Genomic DNA, 15567 nt, shown 5'->3' with positions numbered 1-15567 from the left:
TTGAACTATGGAGTGTGTGAATCCAGCCTTAAAGACCCACTTACTGCATAGCCAGAAACACAGGATGATGATTGATATCTTTTAGATAGTGGAATGATTTTATGTTAAAGTACACAAAGGACATGATGGATTAGGCAGCACAGTAAAATGTTTCGATATTTATAGACTGTCTGACAACTGTCTGACAACGAAACAAAACAAAACAGAGTCACAAACAAAAACTGTTGGGAAAAAACACACCAGATGACTCTAGTAAAAAGTTCATGTTTGTCGCCTGGTGCTGTGACTAATTGAATGGCAACACCAACGAAGACATGCGGTGGCGTTTTTCAAAAAAGCACGGTGTCAGGTTCAGGCAATGCAGAGCAGTTGCTTTGATGCCCCTGAAGGAAGGAACTCTGACTGAAGTTTGTCAGTGCCTTAGTTGAAAACTTCATGCTGGGAGAGCCACAAAGTGGTGCGGTGTTCTCTCGGTTCAATGAAGGAAGAAGGCCTGTGGGTAGCAAGACACTTGCGATATTATCTTTCACTTAATGACATTTTACTTAACATAAAACATCGTTAACTGTATTTCGTCCAGAAACCTCACTAATGAAAGTCGTTTACAGCGCAAGGGCTAGGTTTACATATTAAATCAGATTATTAAACAGTGAGTTAGGTCAATAATGCGATACATCTTTGGTTAATGTATCATTATTAATTTGAAAAATAAGTCTTTACAGTAGATTTTGTAAAAAAAAAATAAAAAAAAAAAACAACAACAAAAAAACTATCTAAACCGAAAAATACCTCACCATCGTGGTCTCTTGACTGGGAACAGATATCAGCCTCATCCCACTCATAGTTCTCATCAACAGAGGGCTTTCTGCTAGAAAGAGAGAACATAATCTTTTCAATCTCACCATACCCTTATGCAGGACAACAGAACCTATACTGAATACTTGTCAGACTATTAGTCTATAATTAAAAGCCATTGTTTTTTTCATACTATTTTTGTGTTATTTATTAGGTCTTACCTTTGACCTTTTTCGATTTGGTGACTGTACATATCCACTGTGCGTGCCTGGCCATCCTCCTGTACAGTTCCAGGGGACAAGGTGTTGTTCATTGACGAATGACACAGAGACAAGCGTCCATTTGTAGGCTCCATGCTCCCTCGGCCACTGCTTGCAAAACTACTGTAGCTGCTTCCACAATCAGGCACTCCTTTGTAGACTTCTGCCTCCAACTCCAGTGCATCTAAATTAATTTGTGGATTGCTGTCATCAGGTAGTAAGCTTCTGGATGAATCCCGAGTAGACCCCAAGTAATCTATTGGATTTTTAATGGCATCCTGGTATTCATCTGGCCATTTGGCAGCATTGGGAAAGACAGAAGTATCCCTTCTTAATTTGTGGTCGCCAATAACAATAGAATTCTGTACAGGCCTTAGTGGATTGCTTCTGGAAGGGTACATACCAGGGGGTAAATGGTAGGTAGTTTGGCTAACAGAAGAAACATTTGCAGAATATTTGGAGCTATTCCTGGTGGTTGAACTTTGGTTATCTGCGTGCAAAGAGTCTGGATGAAAGGTGAACAAATCAGAGTGTTTCTCTTGGCTTAAGGAGTCTACCCATGCATCGGGGGGCAGGAAATTTTTGTCTTTTTGTCTTATTTCAAGGCTCTGCCTTTTTTGCTTGGAGTCCCACGGTTTTGAACCTTGGCTCACAGCTCTACGCAGCTCCGGCTCTGAAGCTTTCTTTTGGTAGTGAAAGCTTGTGCTCCTCCTCATTTCTTCATAACGGCCTTTGCGAGGGCATCCTTCTTGTACATGAGAGGCAATTCTGTGGTGCAGCATAGGCTTTTTTGCAGGCCGTGTGACACATATTTCAAACACTGGCTCATCCACACTCATCTCAATAGCCACATTTTGCTTTTTGGGCTTGGGGACCTCTTCCTCCACATCTTTGCAGCCTGGCTCTGCATCAAGAGTCGAACTGGATCTTTCGCCATGTATTTGGCAATGAAAAGATGGATTGTTTTGTCTTGATGCCTCAGAATAAGATACATTTGTTTGCTTTTCGAAGAATGTGGATTGCAGTACATCATCATAGCCCTGTGGTGTTTCCTGTACCCTTGCATGTCTCATTGTTGGGGAGAGATGTGGGGGAGTTAATCTGTCATTGGAAAAATGGTCTGCTCCCTCAGATTCGAGGGGGATCTCTCTGGTTAAGGATTGAGTAGGATGTTGGTTACCAGTATTTATAGAAAAGGAATTTGGAGGAGTGGAAGGACTGAAACAGGTGCTGTCTGTGATCATCGTGGGAAAATCATTCCAGTGGATAGAAGATGACAAGTAAGGACTTGGCGACAGACCAAAGCTTTCCCTGTAGCTCTGTTGCTGTCTGCATGGCAAGGTGTGCCTCTTATATTCCTGAATAAGTTCAGAACCACCATTCTCTCTTTTCTCAGATTCTGGCTTCTCTCTTCTTATTTCTTCTTTAGAGTATCTGTACATTCTGTATTTCTGGAGTTCCTTTGCCAGCTCTTCCCTCTCCTTAGCCAATTTCAGGCAGTAACTCAGGTTTCCCCTCTCTCGCTCATGTTCCATTTGGAGAACTAGAGTGCTGGCTGTTGTTGAAGACTGACCTAGGCCTGACCGTATATGTGGTAGTACTGGAAATGTGGGAGATATTGCTCTATTGTGATGAGAAATATTGGATAAACTGTTAGCGCACATACTGAAGTCAGGAAAGCTATCATAATTTCTCTTATGATGGAAGCTATCTTGATCAAGATGCTGGGTGATGTCAGAGGTTTGCCTTGATGTATCTGATTCACATGGTTTGCAGGGTGGAAGATCCACAGAAAGAACAAACGGTGGATGTTTACTGTCTTGATGGTCTGAGCATAATGACGTAGACTTTTGGACTGTAAAAGGATGATTATATGTTGTACTTTGCTTGCTTTGAACATTCAGAGTGTCATATGGCGGTATTACAAAGCGTCCATCTGGACCTCTGGTGATCAACTCCACAGAAGGAGAAACAGGGTATGATTTTAGACACTGGAATTGATTTAGCTTTCTTTTGTGGTTAAAGAGGAGCTGCTGCTTGTGTTGTCGATTCTCACTGTTGAAGGAAGAACAAACTGTCTTCGAGGAGGATGAGGAGATGGTAGAGGAAGTGGTAGGATAAAGGGCACTGGCTGGAAGTAAGCTTTTCTTCAATACACTGTCTGTACTGCCGGAGCCTGAAATCTTTCTGTGAGTTAGAGCAGGACTGAGGGATGGAACGAAGAAAATAGTTAGAAAAATCAGAGGTGTCAGATGCAGAGAAAATAACAGAGGGTGACAGAGAATGAGTCAAGCACAGAAAAAGACCAGAGTGACGAGAATATAAAAACAGAATTCACTGACACTGTGAACATATTTTCAGTGAAAAAGCAGAAGGGACGGTTTGGCATGCATATTGAGGATATGGTCAAGGTACTTACATTGATGGGGAGTACTTATAGCTGGCAGGAGGGGGTTCTGGAAGCGAGGGAAAGTTGCAAAATTGTATCTAACTTATTACACGGTACAAGAAATAAACTCAAATCATCCTAAGATTATACAAATTGTTACCTACTACTACTATGTTTACTAAATAGGCTATTATTACTTTTTTATCAAGAAATGCGGCATGGTATAAAGACCCATCATGGTATTGGCATAGATCCATTGTAATGAGGTATGATTTATGAAATTGAAAGTGGTTTCAATATTTTGTGGTATGAACAATGATAATCATGATGCACTTCATGAATGAGTGAGAGGATGGCTCACCATTCTGCTTCATTTGGCTTTGTAGCTTCTTCCTGTGACTGATAAGGCAGGCAGACCCCAACAGTAAGACCAGCGCCAAACACATACAGCCAACTCCACCAAGAATCCCTGCCAATAATGATTCAGGAGACTCTAGCAGTCTGGATGAAGAAGGGTGCATCTTCATTCCTGTCACAACATATTAATTAGAAAATGGGCATCAAAGTGAGATAATTGATAGCAGTCTTCAAAAACCTCGTTAAGCATTTGGCAAATCAACCTTGCTATGTTTTTAACTGCTATGATAGTGGTTGATTAAAATGTGATCAGAAAAATCCATGTGCTTTGAAGGATCATCCTGTATATATATGTCAATGCTGTAGTACCTGGTGCTTTAAGTTAAACATGTATGATTCTATACATGCAAAGATAAGTGGAATATATATACAATGTCATGTGTGTATATATATATATAATGTCAGCCCCAGTGTGTGTGGTGTCTTCTGATTTACTGTGTCTCTAATCAACAATGTGTGTCCTTGAGGATCGTTATCGGCAAATCTTGAATTGTTCTCAATAATCTGCTCAGCATGAGTTAATCTGATGATCTGATGTGTTAAATAATATAAATTAAGAGTTATGGTTCTGATGAAATGGATAAAACTAGTGGGAATGTGTCAATCCCTCCAGTTTATATCTCTAGATCGTACAGTTATGTCGCATTAACACCAAGATTTGGAACAAAATACAACACAAATAGTAGCAACAATTATTTCAATAAGCTATAAGGATCACAATTTCTACCGTTTGATATTCTAATGTGCAACATTCCCTGGGGCCCTGCTCAAAATTTCTGAGAAAGAGGGACATGAATAGAAATTGAACTTGATGGAGTGGATTAAAACACGAGGTGGGATGAGAATGTGAGGGGCAAGGTTGCTTGAACACCTACCTATGGTGGAGACATTGAGTGATGGACTGGGCTCACTCAGCAGCTCACCGTGTCGAGTTAGCAGCCTCAGCTCATATACACAGTCCTGAGACCAACACACACCCACCCACACACGCGAGCACACGCACACACACACACACACACACGGGATGAAACCTCACTTTGTCAACACAGTATTGTGCTTGCAATGCTAATGAAGTTGATTTGAATTTGACTAGGGCTATAGAAGAGCGCAATAGAAGGCGGCACAGAGAGCAAAAGCCAGTGCACAAGGATTTATAGAAGACAGAGAGCAAAAGCCAGTGCACAAGGATTGATAGAAGACTGAATAGTGATGGATTTATATTTTAGTAAAACTATGACGACCATCTACCAGTGGCGTACATTTAGGGTCTCCGAGACTTTCTCTACTGGCCTAAACATTATCAGAACCACTGACGTACATTTACAGCCTACATGAAATGCTATTAGTGTATTTCCAATTATTTAATTATCTTCATTCTATAATGTGTGTCTTGGCTCCCCAGTCAGTGTGTATATTTTTTTGTCCAATCAGTATTCAGCTTCGATCTATTACCATGTCAATGTATTCAGCCCAGGGCCTTTAGAATCCCAAGTGTTGGCTTAGGACACACATAGACCAAAGCCATGGCTGTTTTTTTTTTTTTTTTTTTTTTTTTTTTTAAACCAATTAAATTCACCACTGTCGAGAAGGGTGACGTCTGCATTTTTCTGTCAGCATTTTTCCGTTTGTGTTTTTTTTCCCTCTGATTGGTTGATCAAAGCTAGTAGCACAACTGTCCGACATGAATAAAAATTCATTTTCAAGGCGGACTTTTCAAGAAAAAGTGGACATTGTGAGGATAGGTTGGCGAACACCGTTGCTGGTTGGCTTGGCTGAATGGACCAAACAAAACAAACAAAAAACAACCTTAAAATAAAAATTAAAAACCTTAAATGACTGGAGGCTGCTCAGCCAACACACACACAGTTTAATTTGATCCGTGTCCATGCTCTTTACTCAAAATACTCATCTCAAATCATCTTTCCCCATTGAAATGAAAGGAAATACAATTAATCTGTTCCAGCCTCCCTGTCTCTTCCCCAGAAAAAAATCCATCCATCCATTTTTCCGTACTGCTTATCCTCTCTAGGGTCGCGGGTGTGCTGGAGCCTATGCCAGCTGACTCTGGGTGAGAGGTGGGGTACACCCTGAACTTGTTACCAGCCAATCGCAGCAGAAAGATTTGTTTTTGTTTTTTTTAGAGTAATGTAAAGCATTCAACAGTTTGTGCCTCATGATTTAATGTTTCATCCATCAGTGTGCTGCGCCTTCTGGTGTGCCCAATTTGGCCACCGGGAGGCACTACTCTATTATATAGTCATGTAGACAAACGAAGAGGAATAGACATCCTGTGCTGCTGTTCTATGACTCAGTAAGTTACTGTAATATTAGTAAATTTTTGTTGAAGATGAAGAATATATTACTGTGAGTAATGTTACTGTGAGTAACTATGTGCTGTTCCACCGTATCCGGTCAAATATCCGTTTCTTAAGGGTTGAAAAATTGCGATTGTCGATGCTACGTGTTAGCATGACAACGGCGTTTTCAATTCATTTGGTCGTTGTATGTTAGTATTAAGCTGGACCTTGAAGCAAAGTTATGTAATTGTTTTACATACACAACGTGTAATCTTCTTTATTTTATGCTTAGTTTGACCATAAACCTCCAGTGGGAGTGGCATGAAACAGCTTGAAACATGTCATTTTTGATGAAACGTTTACCATTTGTTAAAAGTGCCACTTATGGTGAAATGGGGTGAATTGAGTTTACTGTCACCATAAAGTGCTCGTATCCCAAGTTTGTGCTCGCAAGTCAAAGCAAGAATGTGTCCGAATGACGGGTCGTACCTTGATAAACACATAAGTCGGGCCACTCGTATCTCAAGGTACTATTGTGGTACATTTTTGTATATTATTTTGGGATGTGATAGTGGTAGTATTAAGAGGTGGATTGGGTCACTTAAGTCCCCGCTGAAGGCCCAAGTCCGAAATGCACTGCCAGCCATGTCGTATACAATATAGATCATTTTACACTTGCGACTATGAGAGTCCCGGAATGCATATGTCAAGGAAACAATGAGTCCCAGCCCTGGAACAATGAGTTGCGACTTGCTTGCCAAATACTTAAGACTTGACTTTAGAGTTGGTAGCCAAGAGACTTGACTTGACTACTACATGACTGAACAAGTCATCTCATTTACAGTTGGGAATCTGCATTTGAATTATTATAGTTTGCCTTGTTTTATGAAGAAATAAATGTTTAGGAGGGGGTCATTCGCGCCAACCTGGCAATACAGTCTGCATTGTTGCGCACTAGTCAGTGTGAAGTAACCACCTGAATGAACTATGATGAATGGAGCTCCAAAGATAATAAAATTTGGATTCAAGGATTATGTTGTCGAAGAAGTCTGCAAAAAGAGGATGGCAACCTGCATGATTTGCAACTTGCGCGTTAAAGACACAACAAAAATGATGTCGAACTTCATTCGTCACACAACATAAAGAGTTTGAAAAAATATTTTCTGTTGCTGTGTATGAGAAGGGAATAATTAGTGTCAAGCTAAGGCTTTATTAATTAGGAACCTCCACAGTCTTTTGCCAGTTCCAGCTATAATAGACACATTCATCAAATAAAATTGCACCATAACTCGAAACAGGGTATGCAGAAAAATAGCTTGAGAGACAGACAGACAGAAAGGGTAACAACTTAACTCAATAGCTTTGTTACCTTTTGCAGACCTGGAATAATTATTTCAGTAGTGTTGGCACTAATATTGCCATCCAAATTGATCCACTTCCCTTGCTTGACGCGGGACTGAAGAACCAACCCTGTGATGGTGAGGGGCTGCGCTTGTGGAAGGGACCACTGCAGAACAACACCTGCTGAACCCAAATTAGCTGACAGCAAGGAAGGGGGCTTTGGCTGACCTCTGCTTGGTGTAGGATCTGGTATAAGGTATGTGACAAAACAAAAGTTGCAATTAATTAGCCAGATGCACGAAGGTGGTAAATCTTAATCACAGTGCAGGGAATTGTAGCCCTCATGTGAAATGTAGAATGGTTAAGGGGAGATAGGGCCAATTATTATCCCACTGGAGCCTTCCAATCAAAAGCTTAAAAAGAGTTACAGAAAAAAAGAGTTTTTATCAAAATACTGTAAGAGTTTCCAGCTCAGGAATATTAAATTGATAATGATGAAAACTGGATGATGATCGCTCATGCAGTTGCTCAGACTACTAGACTTTACACCGATCTGTTCGGCTTGATCGGTATAGGCCGATAATTAGCATTTTATGCTGATGGGATTAATGTCGTAATTCGCCGATCATTGATCGCAAAATGACTCGAAAACTGCAACCACTATAATATACATGCACTATTGCCAAATCAATGCTGACAATTTAAGAATAGAGTGTCTTGTTTTAATATCACTCAGTATTAGGCCATGTCCACAGGGAAACACACACAATCTATTTCTTTTTTCATTTTAAAAAGTTTCCCGTAAACACGGAATGATTTCAAGAAATACTCTTCAGAGTCTTACAGATTGCTTAATTTATGTTAAAATAAAAAATAAATTATCTGCGGGGGCCCGGGGGATCCCCCCTACAATGTTGGGTTTTTTTGTCACCATTTTCATGCCTTTGGTTTTTGCATGTTTGCTCTCAAGATGCAGTCAGATATAAAACTGTTGTTGGAATTCTACTACAGAAAGATAAGAGAATAAACGAGGAGGATACTGACCTAAGGTCCTCGCTGTGGTAATTTCACTAAAAGGTCCTGTACCAATTTTGTTGTGAGAAAGGAGACTGAACTGATATTCAGTAGCAGGAGACAGGCCTGTCACCAACAAGGTGGTGCCGGAGATAGAGGGTACAGGCACAGAGAACCAGTCTTGCTTCCCTTCATTATCATGTGCTGAAATCGTTTTTACCCTGCAGAAGGAACAAGAGCGAGAGGCGAGATGTGAAAACAAAAGACGGGAGGGGAATCTGCTTTTATGAAACATGACAGAAAAGTGGGTTTCATTAATCATTCATATTCATCACCAGCTTGAAATTTTGTTTCAAAGACAGCACTGATGTATCCCTACTAATGCACAGTGAGCGTGCCACTCCAATTAGAGGAATTGTCGTTATCTCCAGCAGAGCAGAGGTCCTGCGTATCTATTTTATTCATAGCAAATTTCTTGACTCCAGAGGCAAAAGCAGGAGATGAAGAAAAAAAGGATTCACCTATCCACAACTGAAAGAACGTTTTAGAAATTATAAATTTAAGTCTTAAAAAAAAGGTTTGACGGCCCTGGCTAGAAGTGTCATCGTATAATTTCCATCCATCCATCCATTTTTTGAGCCGCTTCTCCTCACTAGGGTCGCAGGCGTGCTGGAGCCTATCCCAGCTGTCATCGGGCAGGAGGCGGGGTACACCCTGAACTGGTTGCCAGCCAATCGCAGGGTATATAGAAACAAGCAACCATTCGCACTCATGCCTACGGGCAATTTAGAGTCTCCAATTAATGCATGTTTTGGGGATGTGGGAGGAAACCGGAGTGCCTGGAGAAAACCCACACAGGCACGGGGAGAACATGCAAACTCCACACAGGCGGGGCTGGGGATTGAACCCGGGTCCTCAGAACTGTGAGGCTGACGCTCTAACCAGTCGACCACCGTGCCGCCACATCTTACATTAATGAGGTCAAAATATTCATTTATTAATGTGGCGGAGTTAATTGTAAGGTCCTGGCTTAAGTGAGAAAACAAAGGAGGAATTGCCATTAATTTCCCACAGAGCTCCCACAACTACACAATCATTAATTTTTAATTTCTCTGACATTTACATTATAGTTACATTACAGTCTCACTTAAAATAATAAGTTTTATGTCTGCATCATTGCTCTATTTTAGGCACAGGTCTTATCTTCATGATGCAAATGTAGTACAAGACGATTACAGTTATATGTTTTAATTGACAATGACATACACGTATCCATAGATCAATTTTCTATATTGCTTATCCTCATTAGGTCGTGGACACCCTAGGCTGGGCAACAGCCAATCCCCTAAGATCATTTCAACTCACTCTGACTTTTCATATCATATCATATCTTATCAATTTCATATCACCATAGATACAGTGCCGTGAAAGTATTTGCCCCCTTCTCAAATTCTTATTTTTTTTGCATAGTTTCCACACTTTAATGTTTAAGATTAAATTAAACAACTGTAAATATCAGACAAAAGATAACCCAAGTAAACATAAAATGCTGTTTTTAAATGGTGATTTTATTTATTAAAAAAAACAAAAAAGTATTCAAAGCTACCTGGTCCTGAGTAAAAAAGTAACTGTCCCCTAAACCTAATAACTGGTTGGGCCAACCTCAGCAGCAACAACTGAAATCAAGTGTTTTCTGTAACTGGCAATGAGTCTTTCACACCTCTGTGAAGATACAGTATTTTAGCCACTTTGCCTTGCACTGGAGGGAGGGTTGTTGAGAATGAAGGTCATGCCACGGCAATTCCATCGAATTCAAGTCCGGACCTTAACACTCCAAAACCTTCATTCAGAAGTTGACTTGCTGATGTGGTTTGCATCATTGTCCTGCTACAGAACCCAAGTGCTCTTCAGCTTGACGTCACAAACTGATAGCCGTACATTCTCCTTCAGGATTGTCTGGTAAAGAGCAGAATTCATGGTTCCATCAATCACAGCAAGTCATCCAGGTCCTGAAGGAGTAAAACCAGCCACAGACAATCACAATACCACCACCATGTTTGACTTGTGGTATGATGTACTTTTTCTAAAATGCTGTGTTACATTCACATCAGATGTAACGAGACACACACCTTCCAAGAAGTTCTTCTTTCGTCTTGTCATTCCATAGAATATTCTCCCAAAAGTCTTGGGAGTCATTCAGGTTTTTTTTTTTTTTTTTTTTTTGCAAAAGTAAGACAAGCCTTTATATTCTTTTTGGCCAGCAATAGTTTTTGTCTTGGAATTCTGCCATGGATGCATTTTTTTCCCAGTACCTTTCCTATTGCTGAGTCATGAAAACTGACCTTAATTGAGGCAAGGGAGGCCTCCAGTTGTCCTTTGTGACCTTTGGGGCAATTTCTGTCGACCGGCCACTCGTGGGAAGATTTACAACTGTTCAATGCTTTCTCAATTTGTGGATAATGGCTCTCACCATGGTTTGCTGGAGTCCTAAAGCTTTAGAAATGGCTTTGTAATCCTTTCTGGAATAATAGATGTAAATTACTTTATTTCTCATCTGTTCTTGAATTTCTTTGGATCTTGAAATTTTGTTGCAGCTTTTTGAGATCTTTTGGTCATGCTAATTTTGTCAGACAGGCTCAAATTTACGTGAATTCTTGATTGAACATGTCTGGAGGTAATCAGGCTTGGGTGTGGTCAGTGAATATAAGCTCAGCTTCCCCCCTAAAAATGTGATTAGCCGCAGTTAATTTATAAATTAACAAGAGGAGCAATTGTTCTTCACACAGGGCCAAGTAGCTATTAATAGTTTTTTTACCCTTAACAAATAAAACCCCAATTTAAAAACTGCATGTTATGTTTACTTAGTTGATATTTGTCTGATATTTACATTTGTGTGATGATAGTAAACATTCAAAGTGGTGAAACTATAAAAAAATAAAAATAAATAAGAGTTTGCAAAGGGGGCAAATACTTTCACGGCACTGTACATAACAGACTGCAAGCCAAACTGATCAGCTTTGTTTATCTATGCATTTCTACACCAGTATAAAAGTGCTGCTTCATATGATCATATATATATATAGTATCGTTGTCTTTTGTCAGTAACCTCTAAATGTTGCTGTAGTATGACCACTGAATTATAAAGCTGAGCTCTGCAGTGACATATGTTATTGTAGCTGCCATTAAGTTATAACAGATAAATGAATTCCTCATCCTAAAGATGAATGGAGTAATACCAGTGCTGTAAATGGCTGCCATGGTTACAGCCCGAGCAGAAAGTGGGAGGCTTTACACCTACCATACTGAAAATGTCTGAGCTGAACCTCCATCAAAGCCTGCCTCCCAGGATATATTGGCCTGCTTCACTCCTGGAGAGATGGACAGGGATGTAGCTACATGGGGGCTGGTTCCTGTAATGGCAAGAACAGAGAGTTCATGTAAATTATACAGAAAAAGCCCATCTCAGACTGGACCATGTTTACCAACTGGAGTCAGAGTGAAGGCGCAGGCATTCGGCTTGAGCATTGCTTTCATAGCCATGGTCCTTCAACTTCCTCTTCCACTTGCATGACAATGAAAACAAAGCTTTGTTGAATAGCTACAAAAGCGCTATACAAAACCATTACCTTACATTTTACACAATGGTTAACTTATTTGTTCTTAGTAACATAGCCTGTGCAGTTATTGATTTTGTAATGGCAACAGTTTGACCCTGAAACAAATTTCTTTAGAAATCCAAACAAGTCAGAGATATATTGTCTTTTTGTTCAACTCTGTATGTTTTGGGCCTGGAAAAGACAGGAGTAGGTGGTTTAAAAAAATCCAATGTACTGCTGCCACCACTTCACCATGAAAGTGTATTACTGAGGTTGTCGTCAGAACTGATACTGAACTCGATTCCATTATGTTGGAAGGTACCATATACCATGTACATGATAAGAAACAGCAGCATTATTTATTAAAAAAAAAAAAAGAAAACGGCTGCTATTTGCACTCACCCAAGACAAAGATTTGAGTGAAGGCTTTTACAAGGGCTACACGATTAGAAACACTGCACTCCCACATCCCATGATGGTCCTTAGCGAGGGGCCGCAGCAACAGAGACCCATTAGGTGTGACAGAATAAGATATGCGACGACCCAGGTCAACCTTCAAAAAAGAGATTAAAGTATGAAAGACCAATGCAATACAAATCTTAATAACCAACAAATGCTGTTATGTTATCGTTTTACCAACCCCATTTGATCAAGCGAAAGAGAAAGTCTAATACAATAGAACCAGTACATTTATAGATTTGAAGTAAATCTGTCTTGTTTTAACTATAATTATGGTTTCACCATTAACAGAATTGGAGTGGCCTGCTCAGAGCCCTGATTTTAACACCTTTTGGATGAACTAGCGCACAGATTGTGAGTGAGTCATTTGTGTCCTCTCAACCTACTTATGTTCTTCTGAATAAATGCACAAAAATTCCTGCAGATTCAGTAGAGCAGTTCTGATTCACTAAGAAAAGCACAAAATGTTAGGAAAAGCCAAACTGGACTCTTCCCTTCGTTAGAGTGGGTGGGCCCATTCCATTGTAACTCAAACAGCATGAGAAACCTCACAATAATTTGCACCCTTCCTACAAGAGTCATAAAATTGTTTGTGTAATTATTGTGTAACTAAATAGCTTATCAGCGATCTTATTTTACTATGAGCAGCAGACAAGATTGGTCATGAGGTTATAAGTGAATGCTATCATTCAAACTCATTTTCTTCATATACTAAATTATTATTGCATCACTCTGTTACGATGGCTGTTCAATCTAGTCTCCATAGCATGTATTAATTGGTGCAAGGGTGATTCAGGGGAAAGTGGAACGTTGGGTTTCTTGTAATGTGCTGAGTGCTATTATGGCAAACTGAGTTTTTAATTCTTTGAATACAAATATTTGGGTTTCTGGAGTGCCTGTCCACCCATCAAGTGTGAAAACCTACTAAGTCTTTTGTGATCTTCCTATTTCTGAAAATATATCTGAGTGAGACATTTCTGCCCCATTGTTACATTTACATAATAACTCTTCCCTTACCGTTTTCCTATTTTGACAGATGACTGTCGGATACCTTTTATTAAGACATCTGGGAACTGTTTCAAATTGTGGAAAAGCAGTATAATATCTCTGCTTTAAAGAGTGTCTACTCCCTCTTCAGTTTCATTTTACCTTGGTCCAGCTGACTTTAACTGTAGCGTCATCATTGCCTTGACACAGGATGAGCAAGGTTCTCCCAACCTTATGTTTGTACTGCTTCTCTGGAGTGATGCTGAAGGATGGGGGATCCTGTGAATTGTCAGAGCAATACAGCTGAATCAAGGTACTTGCGCCAATGCCAACAACGGATATGAAGACAAGATTAATGCCTCATTGGACAAGATTATTGTAATAACAGAAGGATTAGCCACACAATTAACTCCCTAATAGTGCAGCTATTGTTGTGATTCAGCACTGACTTCCATTAATACCAGAGGGCACCAACGTCGAAGGGAAAAGGTCAATAAAATGTTGTTTTTGATTCGCTGTGACTGATGCCATTTAGGCTGATTACAGTAGTGGTCAACAACACCATTTTTTGTTAAAATAAGGGTGCACATTCATTTGGTGATTGTACTGTTAAGAACCTTCTGTTATTTTATCCCACATTTCAAAACCATGTATAGAGTACTGAAAATCTATCACCTTTGAATGATAATTTGTGGTTATTTTTTGCCCACAGCAGCATGTGAAAATAACCTAGTTGAACATTATTAAGGCTATCCAATTTTAAAGTCTAACTGTATACAGCACTATGATCACGCTAATTTTTTAAGGTGGTCACAGTCAACTGTTAAAAGAGCATAATTCATCACCCGGGAAAGAGATGCTGAAACATTCAAGTGCAGTCACAATGAGCAACGATAGTAACACAGTACATTACAACTCACTTGTGTGCACACTAACCTGCAAAATAACCTGGGTTGCTCCAGATTGTCCCATAGTGCCATAGCTGTTGAATGGGGTGCAGGTGTACTCTCCTTCCACGTCATCATTGACTGTGGCCATCAGCAAATTGCCCTCAGGGTTTAAGGTCCACCCTGGATACTGTAAGAAAAGAAAAAACATTGAAAAGAACCACTAACTACTCGACATTCCAGCAGTGGCCAGCTTTTCAGTAACTGTAGTGCTATCAATCCACAAGCACTTGACAAGTAAATGTTTCAATTGATGTTTTCTTTAGGGGAACACATTGAAAGAATTAAGATTACTTGGCTAACCACATCTTCTAGAAGTTGTGCAGTCATAGATTAAAAAAAATAGTGTAAATACAATTTACACTCCCAGTTGGGTAATAGATTTAATCTCCACAACTACATTGGTAGAGTGTATTAAATCCCTTAACATTAGCTTTACATTGTTATGATGGCTTAATACTGTCATTTGAATTAGTTCATCAGTTTTGTTGTCAAATTAGCTAATGGCTTTGTGGCTCTGGACAAAAACCTAATTTATGAAGAGCTTCATTCCTAACTATTTTTTTAAAGGCACTTACCGGCACATTAAATACAAGGGCTTCAATTACCCTTTAACTGTGTAGTTGACTTTTGTTAAGTTTGTATTGACGTCAGTGTGCTATTACTGTATACCCATCAGAATGAGTCTTTGACAGTGTGTTACTGTGATTATGAGCGCTTGTGACAGCAGTGTTAGAAGTGAGATAATTGGCAACAGTGTGGCACCCCATGCCTTTGTTCCTCGCTGCAGGAAATATATCACATTTCCTGTGGCATGTCTTGTCCATTGACATGTCTTTTTGTACAAACGCTGGGCCTGATTTACAAAAGGTATGTGCATGCAAAAACATCTCCAAACTTGATAGGGCACCCAAACAGATGTGGAAACTGATCTTTTAACCAGGATTGCATCTGTCAAACGCACTAAATTGCTGCGCAGTTCATTTTGCGAATTTGGATAATGGAGCATATACATATAGTTTAATTTAGCACCCACAATTTGATTTATCAAACCTGAGATGCATT

The 15567-nt window shown here is 39.8% G+C and overlaps 1 protein-coding gene across 3 annotated transcripts in view; it reads right to left on the bottom strand.

Moving 5' to 3' along the window:
- igsf9a (immunoglobulin superfamily, member 9a) overlaps positions 1–15567 on the bottom strand; it is a 57898-nt gene continuing 42331 nt past the window's right edge. Inside the window, exons 10-21 of one of the 3 annotated variants that reach the window (XM_061698676.1) lie at positions 14492–14632; positions 13718–13834; positions 12512–12662; positions 11812–11923; positions 8544–8734; positions 7528–7745; positions 4737–4821; positions 3806–3973; positions 3475–3511; positions 1017–3260; positions 795–868; positions 1–493 (exon numbers count right to left, since the gene is read on the bottom strand). In XM_061698676.1, the coding sequence (XP_061554660.1) occupies positions 330–493; positions 795–868; positions 1017–3260; positions 3475–3511; positions 3806–3973; positions 4737–4821; positions 7528–7745; positions 8544–8734; positions 11812–11923; positions 12512–12662; positions 13718–13834; positions 14492–14632 (3702 nt within the window). In that variant the 3' untranslated portion in view covers positions 1–329. Of the gene's footprint in view, positions 494–789; positions 869–1016; positions 3261–3474; positions 3512–3805; positions 3974–4736; positions 4822–7527; positions 7746–8543; positions 8735–11811; positions 11924–12511; positions 12663–13717; positions 13835–14491; positions 14633–15567 lie in introns of all 3 variants that reach the window. The other 2 variants (XM_061698677.1, XM_061698678.1) reach the window with 2 other exon arrangements.

This window comes from Phycodurus eques, chromosome 15 (assembly GCF_024500275.1).
Source record: "Phycodurus eques isolate BA_2022a chromosome 15, UOR_Pequ_1.1, whole genome shotgun sequence".
Classification (NCBI taxonomy): domain Eukaryota; kingdom Metazoa; phylum Chordata; class Actinopteri; order Syngnathiformes; family Syngnathidae; genus Phycodurus; species Phycodurus eques.
Note: the sequence above shows the minus strand (reverse complement) of the source record. Positions and strands in the feature narration are given on the sequence as shown.